General features: G+C 38.0%; 1 protein-coding gene across 2 annotated transcripts; it reads left to right on the top strand.

The window, feature by feature from the left end:
* Positions 1-371: 371 nt before the first annotated feature.
* Positions 372-16,190, top strand: vill (villin like). Of its 2 annotated transcripts, XM_023326611.1 has the most exons (20): positions 372-540; positions 2,804-2,842; positions 8,012-8,095; positions 8,200-8,274; positions 8,382-8,581; positions 8,892-9,000; positions 9,252-9,362; positions 9,470-9,675; positions 9,785-9,863; positions 9,953-10,051; positions 10,157-10,310; positions 10,813-10,913; positions 11,026-11,163; positions 11,270-11,428; positions 11,617-11,796; positions 11,923-12,068; positions 12,195-12,339; positions 12,443-12,631; positions 14,380-14,640; positions 15,737-15,980. In XM_023326611.1, the coding sequence occupies exons 3-20, from the start codon at positions 8,024-8,026 to the stop codon at positions 15,848-15,850; spliced, it is 2,538 nt and encodes an 845-aa protein (XP_023182379.1). In that variant the 5' UTR covers positions 372-540; positions 2,804-2,842; positions 8,012-8,023; the 3' UTR covers positions 15,851-15,980. The 2 variants fall into 2 exon arrangements, with proteins under 2 accessions (XP_023182379.1, XP_023182380.1); XM_023326612.1 differs by lacking the exon at positions 372-540 and having other exon boundaries at positions 2,715-2,842; positions 15,737-16,190.
* Position 16,191: the final 1 nt, after the last annotated feature.

Raw genomic sequence — 16,191 nt, 5'->3', positions numbered from 1 at the left:
GTTTTTACATTGAAAATCAAACTATGGCGAAACTCAGCTGAAGCCAAAGAGAAAAGAAGTAAGAAAATACATAAATAAATAATGTATTTTTTTTTTAAAACAATTAGTAGAAGTATAAATTTGATATAATCTCAATTTCTCAACAAAGTGAGGCAAACAGCTTTATCCACTACATCATGACTTGTTTTAAAAGTCCCTTTAATTATAAACTTATCTTTCAGCAGGAACCTGCTGAGCTGTGTTGTCTGCAGGGTTCAGTCGCATGCAGTTGCATTAATTGCACCATTATAAACCAGTTAATGTGCAACCAAGTCAAGATGTGGACTTTTGCCTTCCGCTTACGTTGCTGAGTTGCGCTGGTGGATTAAGCATTATACGGCTTATTGTTCAAGCCTGGACTGTTCCTGTTGTTGGTGTTTCCTTCTAGCCTTCAACTTTTCCCTTCAGATATGAAAGGGCCAAAGTTCATAAAGTGCAACTGATGTTAGATTTTGAATGGAGTTCAAGAGTGAATGAAGAAATGAGGTGCCATCACTGAAGGTAAGTGCAACTTTATTGAGCTCAAGTTGATAGCAATAATAGTTATGTAACAGTGAACTCTTTAGATTCCCTGTGAGGGACTGCGTTATCAATACGATGCTATTTCAATAAAAAATAAATGCAGTAGATGTACAGTATATCTACAAGAAAGCATGAGGAAGTCTAATCTATGATTCATCTTTGATAGCTGTATAAAAGTAAAAGAACCTGACAGATTGTTCACATACTTTGAAAATAGGCAAAGCTGATCCATCAGTGGAATTAAAGAGCTTTTGCTTTTCACGTGTTGAAGTGGCCTGCCATTGCAAAGTTAAATAAACTCTACGTAACAGCAGACATTTCTTGAAGTTTAAGATGAACCATTAAGCTTCTGTAACAATATTTTAAAGTTATTATTTGGCAAAGGACTAACATTTGCTCTTTGCAAAGTGTTTCACTCTGTTATCTCAAAGATTGTGCAAATACGTTTGGATGCAGAGTGTGAATAAACCTCATGCTTTGCACGTGAACATAAACACCAATTTGCATGAATTTCCCTACGAAAACACACTGGCGGTTTCTGCACAACTGGCGTCCCAGGCTTGCTTCTCCATCTGCACCAAATGTAGACAAAGTAGACATTTTAATTTTTATAACAATGGTATACACAGGCATATAACCTTTAAGCTTTTTCTCACTTACTGACATGAAATCAGACTAAACATTTTATGGTCTAACTCAGTTTGGATTACTAAAATAATTCCTGTTTACTGTCTACCAGGACAAAGAGAACAATTATATTTATATTACTTTCTTCAACATTTAGAACTATACATACACTTTTTTCCTTTTTCAACTAATGACTTGGGTTAAACCTTTAGGATTTCACCAGCCAATCACAGTTGTTTGCTAGAAGTTTAATCCATTTCTCTTGACAGAAACAATGTTCCTGCAGCATTGCAAACTTTTCAGCACTGTCCAGATTTTCTTTGGGAACTCAATAAATGCTTGTTATGGCCTCTCTAACACATTGACTTTGTTGTCCTTAAGCCACTTTATAACTAATTTGGCAGTATGTGTAGGGTCTTTTTCTACTCGGAAGGTCCATTTGGGTCCAAACCTTAGATCCCCTTCATATTCTTTCCTCATAATGACATCAGTTCTGTTTAGTGCACCAGTTCTTCCCATATCAAACTCCCCCACAATACAATGTTGTCACCTCCATGCTTCATAGCTGGCGTTTTGTTTTTAGGCTCACAAGCCTCCAGCTTTTTCCTTCTAATATAACAATGGTTGTTGTTCAAGCACTTATATTTTAGCTTATTGGACAACAAGGCTTGTCTGCAAAAAGCCATAGTCTTTGTCCCCAAGTTTATTTGCAAACTGTGATTGCTTTTTTCAGTTTTGGAACACTTACTTCTTCCTCCTTGAGTGGCCTTTCAGTCCTTGTCAGCACAAGACTCAATTTTCTGTTGATAATGAAACTCTATAACCAGATTCAGCCAGCATCTTCTGAGGGTTCACAAATTCTCTTAAAAAGGTCCCAAAGCCTATCATCTTACAGAGCTTGCACTATGCATATAAGGGAAAGAGGATGCAGACTATAAATTTACTAGACCTACTAATCAAAATAGAAGACTTATTTTTGGATGGCCTGACATAACTTTGGGTAACCCCCTGGTAGTATTGCACTCTAGGTGGAAACCATATTGTCCATATCCAAATCCACCATTGCTTTACAAGGACCATACATATTTCAAGAAATCTGAAATTACTTCTCAAGTGACTCAGAGAATCTCTAATTCCTTGATTATGCCTTCAATAGCTCCTTGAGTCTGATTTCACTGCCTTAGAGGTGAAACACTTGTGCAATAATAAGCTTCATGGCCCCTGTAATTTCCCCCGTGTAGCTGAGAGCTGCTGTTAAACATTAACTCAACTCATAAAACCTTCTTAAAGCAAAAGCAGGAGTTTGAATCCAACTCAGTTGTGAACGTTCTTCCTTTAGCAAACGATAAATTATCATCATCAAACCACAAAATGGCAAACATCAGGTCAGGTCCTCCTCCTCCTTATTGTCATCTCCTGTGTGTAGGAGGTGGTGAGAGTAGGTGCATTTAATGTTGTCACAATGTAAATATCATGACAGGAAATTGCAGGTGTGGTTAAACCTGGGTGTGGACACAAATACATCAAACCCTCTCTGCTTCACACACACTGGTGGAAGGAAAGCCAACAGGAGATTAATAATACATAACTAAATTCACAAATCTGTTTTGATTAGGAGACATCGAGGTAATCGCCACATCCAGCAGATCACAAGGTAAGAACAATTCCTATGTTTTAAGTTTACCACTTGTTTAAACATATTTTTATTTGTTTTTATGATTTACTGCAGTTTGAAAATATTACACTTTAAAATCACAGAAAATAGATAGATTGCTTTATTATTATTTTAAAGTCTTGTAATTAGCATTACATATTTGATTTGCTTGATTTGGAGACAGAAAAATTGGGATGGGTTTAATGCGTGGCATTGACAAAGCTCATTGTGTAGGCTGAGTGAAAAGACAGCGGCTGCTAATTGACTGGAAACCAGTCTTACCTGATGCCATGCTGCTCTCCTCTTTCAATCCGTTATTTGCTTTTTCTTCCCTGATGCTTGAGCAAAATGGATTTTCACAACAGGAATTAGCTTTAACAAAAGTCTTCAACAACAATCCAGCTAATCAAATAATAGAGAGAATAGGAATTATTGTTTAGTTCTTCTTGCAGGCATCAGTCAAATGTTAAGTTATATTATACTAAGGGTGAATTAACTCTGAATAGATGTTCATATGAGCTGTAAATACTATTGCTAGTATGTCAGTTCTTTATTTATGACTTGCATTTGTCCCATTTCTTAATTTTAGATCTGCTTAATGTGTCTTTTAGAATGACCCAGTTTAATGCAATACTTCTCCCATTATTTAGTGTATTGTACAAGCAACATATTTTAGTTTTATTTGCTAATTTGCATTCAACCAAAACTATCATTGCTTGCTAATTCAATTAAGGTTTATTCAAATGCTGGCAACTGACAATTAATGTCTTGTCAAGGGATTTTGCAAGATAAACATGTCCAATCCATATCCAGTTTATATATATTTAAATCCATCCATTATGATCTAATCAAATACCAAGCTACTAATGCAGTTATTTGTAGACACATTCAATCCTTTTTCTAATATCTCTAATACAATACAGTCAATTTCCAGTTTTGTTCCCATATTTAAAGATGTATGTTGATGTAAGAAAGCCTTTCTAACTGTATCCAGTCAATGACTTTGCAGCAGCCCATTCTTTGGAGCAAGCATGTGGTCACAGTGGAAATAAAACCACTTTACAGAGCAATTTACAGAGCAAAAGACCTATTTTCTCTGAACACTGTACATGAATTGATTGGAACTTTATTTGAATTGATAAACAGCCAGAGAAAACTTAAACAGAAAACCTGGAGCTCTGCTGCTGAAGATGACGTTGAATGATTGCATAAAGAAAGGCCTAAGGACATTAGGAGTAGTTCCAGACCTCATCCAGTAGGCATGATTCAGCTGTTTTTTCATTCACCCCTGCACAGCAACACAGCACATTCTATTAGAGGCCTGAATCCTTCAAATAAACTCCTTAAGAGTAATAAAGGCTGCAGACTCATGCTGCAAAGTTGATACGAAGACAATAAATCTGTGGTTTATGGTTAACATCACGGTTGTATTTTTGTATGATATCAGGTACATTTTGAAATATGCCTTAAATACTTTGTACTATCATTTCCATTTTTGGGGAAGGAGTTAGTCTGATGTCATAAACTACAGATAAATGTTCACGTGTTTGCTGAAAACCCAACCCTGAGAGATTAGCACACCATTTGAACTCAGTGTGAAAGGGCATCACTGCAGAGACAGAGTCCTTTGTAACAACAAGTCACTTTCAATAGAGTTTACATTAAAAAGATGTAGACTCTGTCTCCCCAATAAAAAACCCAATGAAGTGATGCATAAAATGCTACATTCCCAAGCATTTCTCCAGCCTGAGCCAAGCCCATGCACAGTCGCCTCACTATCAGGTCAGCCAATAGCAGAACTCTGTTAATATTAATGGTATGTTTTATTAAGATTCTGGTGGAGTACAGTTGGCCTGATCTATCTCACTTTAGTAATCAGCTGTGCAAGACATTGGAGACACTATCAGCGGTGTAATTCAAGATGTGTTTGGAAGTGCCTTTCAAAATGTCTCCTATCCATTCAGCTTTTTCAGATTCTCTGTGTTACAACAACACGCTTTATTGTACAAGCTTTAAATAGAAGTATATTCAGACTAGTGTTAATGAGGTGACTTCTGAAAGCAACTGGCTGTATTAGAATTAATAAAAAGATTTGTTTTATTATCATCATTTTATGCTTTACTTTTAAATTACATTTACTAATGTCATTGTTTGTTTTACCTTTTATTTATTTGTTGCTACTAAAATGCACAATAGCATATTGTACATTTTAGACAATAACCTATTTGTAGAAAAGAATGACATTTGAAAATTACTCTTGCCCACTTGTAGAAATTAGCTAATTTCTTGCCTGTGTGCCAATGTTTTTATAAATCTACAAGATATCTACAGCTGCACAGACACACAGTGTTTGTAATCAAAATGGCTTGAACAGTGTTACTAGGAGTGCCCATAGTTAACAACTTGTGTCCTCATTGCACTTCTCTTTGCTGCAAGTAAGAAGATTCAAAGACTCCAACTCTCTTGTGATATCTGTCTTTGCTGATCCTTTTATCAAACAATTTCTGCAACATTTTCAGATTTTTGTTTGTAAAAAGAAATAATGAAATTTATACATCTTTTTTCCTTCTACTTCACATTTACAGAGAACCTTCTGTTGGTTCCTTGCATAAGATTTAAGTAAAATGTACTGAAGTTTGCTGTCACGTGACAAAACCTGAAAAGGTTCTCGGGGCATTAAAGCTTTTTCAAAGGCACTGTATCTGAGGATTAAATGAACCCAAAGCCTTTATAGACACATGACAGTCAGACAACAAACTGATTATGCTCTGGCCCTCGTCATCCATTAAAAGTAGCACGACATCCCACTGAGTCATGCAGGGTGACAGCTGTACTCCGGTGTTCAGTGTTTGCTTATCATCGCTGTTGTTTCTGATCAGTAAAGCGGCTGTTAAAGCACAGCTGATTGCAGGACTTGCACGCTGCTTTGACTCCAGACTGACGCTCATTAGTGTAGCCACAGCTGCCTCGCTGTCAGTTATGTAATCTTTCAAAAATATCTTCTAGATATTTTAAAAATATCTTTTTCCACTGAAATGACGGAGAATATAAATCTTGAAAAAGTGTCATAAAAGTTTTGTGTTTTTCCTTTTGAGCATTTAATTGAGTTATGACTTACTGAGTTTTTCACCATTGTTAGTTTCAATATATGAATGTTACATATAGCTATCATATTGCACACATTTTAAAATATTTTTATTAACAGAGAAGCTAGACAAACATTTCATTTTACTGATATTTGCCATATGACGCCTGTCATATGACTTGTCATTCAGAATAAGCATCAGAATGAGGAAGAAAAGGTATTCAAGGTATTTTGAAGGTGGCATGCTTGCTGCCGACCACAAGCAACCATTTCTTAGGTTTAAAAAGAATGGTCTGAAAAAAATGTTAAACAAAACGGCAGACTGGTTCAATATGACAGAAAGGTATCAGCAGCTCTAATAATCACTCGTTACAACCAAGGCAATCAAAATAAAATCTTTGAAAGTACAGAGAAGCTTGAAGCAGATGGACTACAGGAGGAGAGAACCACACTAGGTGCCACTCCTTTCAGCCAAAAGCAGAAAATGGACGCTTCAATTTCAACAAAGTCCAACAAAACTCAACAGTGATAAATTGCAAAAATTTGACTTGACTTCAGCTGCAACATTCAGATCAGAATTTAGAGTAATAATTATGAAAACATGGATCTATTCTGTCATATATCAATATAATCTGGTTCATGTGTAATGATCTGGAGATATACTGTATCTCCGTGGCACAACCATTTCCCCTTTTGATCATCATTTAAACACCTCACCCTAATTATGTGTTGTTGTTGTTACTGACCATGTCTACCCAGCAGCAAAATGGAACATATTTCAACTTTTGCATCAGCTATAACTGGTTTCTTATATGTGAGAATATGATTACTGTACTCCAATGATTTCCACAGTCATTAAGTTTCAATCCAACAGAGTATTTTTGGGATGTGATCTGATGAGAAATTTGTATCCTGAATGTGCAGTTGGCAAAGCTGCATTAACTGTACGATGCATTCATGTCAACATGGACCAAAATCTTGATATTCCAGAAGAGTTTGGGTCATTCTACCGTCAGAAGCTGATCCAACTGGCTAACATCAACTATTTGAAAGGTTTATAGCAATATGATTTTACAAGGGTCTTATGTGTCTTGAGTGGATATCATTAATGGATATATGGTATGATATGACATTTGAAGTGATTGTGTTCACTGACATTTTATGGGTAATCAGTTGAAGCAGAGAAGCTGATGATATGTACTGTAGATCCATTTTGAGTATTTAGCAGAACTTGATGGAGTTTAATTGGGGTGCCATCGTCGGTTTCACCCTTGAATACTTCGGACTTCACCATTGACTCATGGTTCAGAGTTACCTTGGATGCCCACCATTTGCATGTTTGATGACATACAGGGAAAAAGACAGCTCTCAAACCCAACATTTAAAACTGTGGAGAGGCACACCAACCTCAATATTAGTAGCAAGGAGAAACAGAGCATGCGTTCAGGTCACTTCTGGTTGTGATTCATTTGTTGAGTCGTGAGCACGGAAATTTACTGAAGCAAATTAGGTCTGCAGGGCCATAGAGATGGTTCTGGGTTATTTCGCAATCTCCTGGAGAGTTTCTGTTCATAGTGACTGTCACTGTGGTTCACTAGAACCCAAAAGACTTAGAAATTACTTTTTAACCCATTCCAGAAAGACAGATGTGGGCAGTATTGTCTTAAATTTATTTTGCTCTTTTAGCCTACTTCATGTTGTCAGACAGGTTCTACTTGAGGGGTTTCTTGATTGTACATGTCTGGCAGTAATGCCACCTGAGTGTAGCTAGTGAGACTGATTGATCATAAAACTGTATCAAGATTCAAGTTGATATATATTTTCAACTTTTAATACTGTCTTATATTATATTTATCTCATGTTAAAGTTTACAAATAAGTACAGAAGTTGTAACCATAAAATTCTTTCCAAATGAAGACATTTATTGCTATAGTCAAGTGACTGTCATAGTTTAATTTAAATTAAGTTTATAACAATACAGTTATTCTTATACTCATTGTTTATTCAAAAATAATCTCCTGTAAGATTCCTTGTCACAAAATATTACTTTAGAGAGTCACTTTTTTCCTCTTGTGCTTTTTTAGTTCACTGCAAAGATGAGCATCAAGGACAGAGATATGTTTGCAAACATCAATAGGAAGCCAGGCCTCCAGATATGGACCATCAATGTAAGGCAACTCCAAAAACACGAATAAGCATCTTCTAGTGCATTTCACAAAATATTGCGAGTGTTGCTTCCATGGGTTAAAGCGATGTTGTTTTCTTTATACAGAAAATGCGGATGACTCCAGTTTCAACCAAGGCCTTCGGTAACTTCTTTGAGGGTGACTGTTACATTATTCTGAATGTGAGTATGGCACTGGTTGATTTAATTTAATGAGCACTGATAAGGTTACGTGTACAAATGTAAATCATTTACCCATGCGCCTTTATCAATTCCCAACTACAAACCAGATAAGCAAGAATATGGGTGTGGGAGAGTCGATCGACATCCACTATTGGATAGGACAGTCCTCCTCCCAGGATGAGCAGGGATCTGCAGCACTCTACGTCATGCAGCTGGATGAGTATCTGGGTGGAAGTCCAGTGCAGTACAGAGAGGTGCAGGGCTCCGAGTCACCAAAGTTCAGGAGCTACTTTAAAAATGGCCTGATGTAAGTTATAAAGTACACTTGCCTCAATGTTAAGGGGGGACTATAAGAAACCCAAAAGGTCACACACTTAACTATGTTACAATCTCCCTAAAACACGGTTTATACTGCTAATCGCTTTGTCTGAAATGTTTATGTTTTTCTATTTTGAGGAATGGCTCAGAAAAATCCAGTTCATTCTCTCAGATTTTTTTCTTTTATGGTAGTAAAGAAGAAAAAACCAAATCAATCAAAAATCTTTGTGTCTTTACAACAAATGCAGCTTCAGGTTTGTTTTATTACAATGGAACTTTGGCCACTAATCTCTCCGCAGCTACAAGAAGGGTGGAGTGGCGTCAGGCTTTAATCATGTCGACACAAACGTCTACAACATCGTACGGCTGCTGCACGTCAAAGGGAGGAAGCATGTGTCAGCTGCAGAGGTTTGTAAAGAAGAATAGTTGTGGATATGAAAGGCATTACTACACTCTATGTAGTACCTCCCACTACTGCTATCTAAGGCTTCGCACAGTCACACCAAAGAGGTGTTGATGCTCCTGTTTAACAGATTATAGCAGATTTGTTGTAGCTGTCACTGAAGGTGTTAATAAACTCAGCAAAGCTGTGATTGTGTGGTATTGTACAATTGTGTATTTCCATTTAAATTAATTTAAAACTCCATTTTTGTTTGCAGGTTGAGGTGTCCTGGAACAGCTTTAACAATGGAGATGTGTTTCTTCTGGACCTTGGGAAAACTATCATACAGTGGAATGGCCCTGAATGCGACAGGAGGGAAAAGCTCAAGGTATGAGCAGAAGTGCATTTAAAGCAGCTATTCTATTCTATTCTATTCTATTCTATTCTATTATATTATATTCTATTCTATTCTATTCTATTGCACTGTGTTTGCAGGCGGTGCTGCTGGCTCAGGACATCCGGGACAGGGAGCGTGGAGGTCGGGCTGACGTCGTCGTCGTGGAGGGAGCCCGTGAGAAGGAGACACCAGAGCTGGTACAAATGATGGCCGATGTGCTCGGCAAAAGACCCAGCCAGCTGAAGAAGGCTGTTTCTGATGACAAACATGACCAGGAGCAGAACAACAGCGTCCGACTCTACCAGTAAGAACACAAATGTTTGATATTTTGTTCCGCTGTTGCATCATGACTGTGATATTATTTCAGAGAATTATATTTCATATTTCCATACACTTCTCCTGTCTGTCAACAGTGTGTATGACAACGCTGGGAACGTAGTGATCCAAGAAGTGGCCATACAGCCTCTGACACAAGATCTGCTAAGCTCTGCTGTAACTACATTTAATCCTTTTGAATTTTTCTTCTGGAGCCGTTTGTTAAGAAAAATAGGACATTTTACATGTCATTATTTGTTTGTCAGGACTGTTATATTTTGGACAACAGTGGGTCTAATGTGATGGTGTGGAAGGGCAAAAAGGCCTCAAAGGATGAACGTCAAGAAGCTATGAAGAGAGCACTGGTATGAAACTAAAGATAATTCAAGACTAAATCTGAATTATGTCTTCATTATTATTTGTCTTTTAGAGCTCTGTAATTGAGACGTTTGCATTTTCTTTCTCACCAGAACTACATTAAAACCAAAAACTATCCATCCAGCACCAGTGTGGAGGTGATGAGTGAGGGAGGAGAGTCAGCCATGTTTAAGCACATGTTCAAAAACTGGAGGGAAAAAGGGCAAATTACTGGACTGGGTAACACCCACACTGTTGGAAAGATAGGTAATATCACCAATTCATAATGAATGTACTTACACTAAAAATGCAAGCCAGGCAGATTTTTTTCACTTAGTTAAAAATTCGCCAATGCAAACTATAAAGAGCAAATGTTTTCCTAACACCATTTGTAAAACAGAAAATGAAAAAATAAAAGAGGTGAGAGAAGATAAATAAAAAACGAGAAGAGGACAGAGTACCAAGCCTTTTGGCTCCCCACAAATCATAGGAAAATACTCCTAGATATCCCTGAAATATTATTTAAAGAACGTTAACTATTTTAGTACTGTGAAAGACGGGCCAAAATAGTTTGTAATTTCACATAACATCAGTGAGTTTATGACTATCTTGGTTCATCTTTAAATCAATCAGCACTTTCAGGACACCTGTTTTTGTGTGCAATTTTGATTCATTTTTAATTTTATTTCAGATAATATTTTTACTAGTTGCAGATAACTAATTGAGTTCATTTTTTATTTGTTAACACATAATTTGGGTTATCATACAGCCAAGGTTGAGCAGGTAAAGTTTGATGTGATGGAGCTCCATGCTCACCCTGAGATGGCAGCAAAGCAGCACTTGGTTGATGATGGTTCAGGAGAAGTGAAGGTACAAAGTACACACTTTGATGTAACAATATAAAACCATTACAAGACCGTAGTCAGACTATGACTGCCATAAAGAATAACTAAAATTTCAAGAATTACTTTCTCCCTTTCAGGTGTGGCGCATTGAGAATTTGGAGCTGGCTGAGGTCCAGCCAAATATGCACGGGCAGTTTTATGGAGGAGACTGCTACTTGGTGCTGTACACATACCGGGTGTCAAATAGAGAGCAGTACATACTCTACATGTGGCAGGTCAGTTTCATCAGAAACGTTTTTCCCACTCTTTCTTCCTATCATACTAACAAACCTACAAACCCGCTCTTTGTGCTGATTTATTACCTTAAATCTTTTGCATCAGGGACGTCATGCCACCAAAGATGAGATCACAGCCTGCGCCTACCAGGCTGTTGCCGTTGACAATATGTACAACGGAGCCCCTGTCCAGGTCCGAGTGGTGATGGGAAAGGAGCCTCGCCACTTCCTGGCTATCTTCAAAGGAAAACTCATCATCTTTGAGGTGTGATTTGTACACTACTGTATACCAAATTAAGACCAGTAACACTGACAAGTCAAGGAGAAAGTTGTGGAGAGGTTTGAAGCAGGGTTATGTTATTAAACGTTATTCCGAACTGTGGATCTCAAATAACAATAATAGAAAAACCCGCTGGTGTACAGGTGCAATAATAGTAATGTGTGTTTTTGCAGGGAGGAACAGGTCGGGCTGGAGCAGTCAGCCCTAACACCACCGCCAACCTCTTCCAGATTAGAGGAACCTCTGAGCTGAACACAAAGGCCATTGAAGTTCCAGCAAGGGCCTCATGTCTAAACAGCAATGACGTGTTCTTGCTGAGGACCCCTCAGAAATGCTATCTGTGGTATGGAAAGGTATGAATCCCATTCTAAAGCTGCACAGCAAGCTTAACAATTACAATGGCATGTTGTTTAAAGTAAGAACCCTGCATTTTGCTCGACATGTGTTCTTATATTGGTGTAAATTGTGCATGTCGGTAGGGCTGCAGCGGAGATGAGAGGATGATGGCCACAGACATGTCTGACCGCCTGTTTAGGCAGTATAAGGAGGTTGTGATGGAGGGCCAGGAGCCAGCTGAGTTCTGGATTGCTCTAGGGGGAAAGGCCCCCTATGCCAGCGACAAGAGGTCAACTAAGACAAAGCATTAAATTACAGAATTTAAGATGTTTTGTGTTTTTCTCCTCTGAAAACAATAAACTATCATATTATGTTTTTAAAAAAATGTAAATTAATCAACTCTTACTACATATAGACTGGAGCGAGAGAATCCACTTCACTCCCCCCGTCTGTTTGAGTGCTCAAACCAGACGGGTCGGTTCAAGATGACCGAGGTCTATAGCTTTGACCAGAGTGATCTGGACGAAGAGGACGTGATGCTGCTGGACACCTGGGAGGAGGTCAGAGGGTGGAGTTCCTGCAGATACATGCCATCGAACATACACTGTGAAGTACTGCATTTAGCCTCTCCATCTCATGTCCCCTTTATTTGCGTCTCTTCAGATTTTCTTGTGGGTTGGAAAGTTTGCCAATGAAACTGAGACCAAAGAGTCTTGGAACAGCGCACGCGATTACCTGAAGACACATCCAGCTGGCCGCGACCCTGACACAACCATCATCTTTGTGAAACAGGGAAATGAGCCTCTCACCTTTACTGGCTGGTTTAACGCATGGGATCCTTTCAAGTGGAGTGTAGGTTTACCTGGAGGTCACTCAAATCCAACAATGGTCAAAAATATACCGCAGACTTTTCGTATGAATGAATTTCAGACCCATTTTGGGGTTTTAGTGATGCATTTGAACTGATGTTTTTTGTAAATATGGACACATCCGTTTGAATTAATTTTTTTTTTCCCAATCACAAAAGTAAAAACATACAAGCTCAATTATGTGCAGACTCTCCCTCCCTCCGCTATATTGTTAATTGTACCTTAGAAAGCTGAACATTGATTACAGCGTTTTTGTTAACATTGACAAGCATCTGGCATTTCTGACTACATTTTTGACCAGTCTGCTTGGCAAGAAAACGATAGAGCTTGTTTAGATAGGTCAGATTCATGGCATGGACCCAGTTTTCAAACATAGTTCACCCATTTTCATTAATGTTGAAGTTGGGCTTTTGAAGGACTATTGAGGAAGGTTAATTCAATCCTTCAAAAACCACTTTTGTGTGTTATTTGGAGATCATTGTGCTTTTAGACTGTCACACCTAGATAGAAGGAAAATTGGGTATAATTTTCAGGAACAACCAAGGACTCAAGCCTAACGTGTTGTGAAAGATGCTTGAACACCAACATCACTGTCCCATGAGCCCAAGACAAGGCAAATTTATTTGTATTGCTCATTTCAGCAAGGAGGCAATTCAAAGCCAATCTAACCTCAGTTAGACATCACCATGGACCAGATAATAGCCCCTGTCAAATATAACATCTTCAAGCCTAATTAAAATTGCTCACATGGATGAGCCAGATGCCTCCAGGGAAAATGTATGGTCTTGCAAGACAGATTTAAGCAATTCAACCTCATAAGAAGAAGTGTGTTTGGAGCCGTTAAGATGAAGCTTTCAAATCTAACAATAGTTTAAGGGAATTACCTCAAACCAAGAACAAAACTAGTCCCAGACTGGATAAAGAATGGTCCTAATTCCTATTGTAGATATGTAGTCAAGGCTGAAGACTTGTGTATGTGCGAGAAAAATAATCTATTAAACTGAGCTCTACCATTTCTAACAAGACGAGTTGAAGAATATTTACAAAAGGATCTTCTTAAACACTATAAAAAGAAAGGAGTTCTTCTTCAACTTTCTAATGGGAACATTCATCTAAATATTAGCGTGGAGGTGTAGTATAAATGACAGCCTGCATGTCGACCCTGGGTGAACTAGGAAAATATCCACAATAAATTCAAATGTGTACAAATGCATCATTAAAATCCCCAGATTAATTACATTCATGCCCACAATGAGTGTATGCAAACTTTTGCACCTTTTTAAATAGAATTACTAATGATAAATAAATAAAGCATGATTGAATAATTTACTATTTCTATTGCATTATCAAGCATGATTACAGAAAAAATTCCCAGATTTCAGATGAGTGGGATAAATGATCTTGTATGAGCGAATCATTTCAGAAATCAGACAGCACACCTGCTCCTACATGGATGATTTGATGTCTTATTTATTGATGAGGAGCGTTCTGCATGCCGACTAATTCCTTAATCAAAGCTGATTTTCTCAAAAGGGGGGAAACTCCTACGAGGATATAAAAAAAAAAAGCTGAATGATGCAGCATCTATCTCTGAGATGACTGTAGTAAGTGATTGACTGATCACAATCTTGATCCTGATTTACTTCCTGTGCTAATATTACTGATCCAACATCTGATTTTAATGCCTCTATTCGGCCAGTTTTTCTTTATTTATTTTGTTTTTATTTGAAGGAGATGAATGCCGGCAGCTTAAATAAAGGCATAGACACAACAGACTTTGGAGGCTACAGTGCTCCCGGAGGGCCTACAAGCACATTTCCAATGTACAGGCCCCACGGAGGGATGATGTCACCCAAGCCCACCACTCCCACCAGCCCATTCAAAGGCACCTACTCCCCAGCTGGTAGTAGTGGGATGTCTGTGGACGCTAAGCTGCTCATTAATGTACCCGCTAGTGAGCTTCCAGAGGGAGTGGACCCCAGCCAGCGAGAGGTGGGTTTGGAGAAAATAGCAAAATGTTTGATTATGAATGAATTAGTGAGAAGGTCAAACAGATATTAACTCAAGAACACACTGGGGTGTTGATTGAACATATGAAGTTAAAATGTTATTTAAAATCACAAAAATCAGGTGTACGTACTGTACATACATATGTGGAATCTGGGAATTTCAGGAAAACCAAGAGTCAAAAGTTAGAGAACAAAGAACAGCTTTATTTCACTTGCAAGCGGAGAGAGCACTGATCGGTAACACTGTCGGAGCAACTCTGACTACATCACACAGAATGTCAGATTTTATTTAGGTGGAGCAAGACAATTCCTGGACGCTAAACGATTAATACCCTCTTAGAAGAAAGAGGAAGTAGGTGAAGTTTCAGTCAAACAGACATCTTAGATGAGACATCATGACATTGTACTAACCACAAATCATCTTTGTACAGAGTAGTCAGCACAAATGTACAGTATTTCCAATAGATGTTTCTCATTTCGCACGCTAAGTTCAATAGTTCAAGCCACAGAAGTGTGAGAACTATTTCTTCATCAGCAGCTAGATGTCTATACATAAAATAACTTGTTGAACTCTGCAGAATGTGGTCAGCGCTTCCTGTCCAAAAAAATTCCTGAAACTGGACGATGCAGGTGCAGCTCTGAACAGGAGAACAACTTCACCTTTAATAACTAAGATATATATGATAAAATGTAAGAATTTGATGAATAAGCTGGTTAGTAAAAGTAATAGTGTGAATAATTATTTTTACTTAACACATATTTTTGTAATTTTTCCACATGTTTGTGCACTGTGTGCATGGGAATGTCAGCATGGATCTACTGTGCTAGGAACATGGCATATCATGTCTTTTTTTTTTAACCATATGAGGATGGTTGGTTGTTTTTCTGTATCGTTAATCCTATTCGTCCTGTTTCTATCAAATTTTATTTCTAATTTTATCACATCTACCCATGATGTAATTATTGTGACATACTTTATTCAGCTAAGATTGTTGTAAATGTTAAACCTTGACTATTGTAATAACACATTGTGACCAGTAGGGTTCAGCCTAACTGTGGCCTAACCTCTCTTCTGACAGGACTACCTGTCTGACGAGGATTTTGAGAACCTGCTCGGTGTAAGTCGGTCTGAGTTCCTGGGTATGCCCCAATGGCGTCAGATCGACATGAAGAAAAAGGCAGGACTCTTCTAGGAAGGATTTATCTTCTGGATTACACGGAAGCGGCGTTAGACCGGTCCGTCCAAGATACCGAGAAATCCAAGCTAACGACGGTTTGTTGCCATTGTTGACAGAAGCAGGAGCAGCAGCAGCGATTTATTCGAATAACTTATTCACTTAAATGTTTTCGACCATTTAACAAGCTGAGGTGATTCATAAAGAAAAATCTACGTATAAACTGATTGACTTTTTGGTATTTAATAAATGTGCTCTTCTTTTAAAAGCATTCAAATGTGCTCAAGCTGATCACCTAATAAAAATGTGTTTGTTCTTACCATGAATCAAAACGTAACAAATAAAGAGAAAACCACCAC

Source organism: Xiphophorus maculatus, chromosome 21, assembly GCF_002775205.1.
Source record: "Xiphophorus maculatus strain JP 163 A chromosome 21, X_maculatus-5.0-male, whole genome shotgun sequence".
Lineage (NCBI taxonomy): Eukaryota > Metazoa > Chordata > Actinopteri > Cyprinodontiformes > Poeciliidae > Xiphophorus > Xiphophorus maculatus.
The sequence above is the reverse complement of the archived record's forward strand: the minus strand, read 5'-3'. Positions and strand labels throughout refer to the sequence as shown.

What these genes read in the sequence shown, in the direction of transcription:
- vill (XM_023326612.1), top strand. Translation starts at nt 8,024, where the DNA reads ATGAGCATCAAGGACAGAGATATGTTTGCAAACATCAATAGGAAGCCA. An exon ending in AACAGCGTCCGACTCTACCA is followed by an intron (nt 9,676 to 9,784) that starts GTAAGAACACAA and finishes GTCTGTCAACAG; the next exon opens with TGTGTATGACAACGCTGGGA. An exon ending in TGCTGGACACCTGGGAGGAG is followed by an intron (nt 12,340 to 12,442) that starts GTCAGAGGGTGG and finishes GCGTCTCTTCAG; the next exon opens with ATTTTCTTGTGGGTTGGAAA.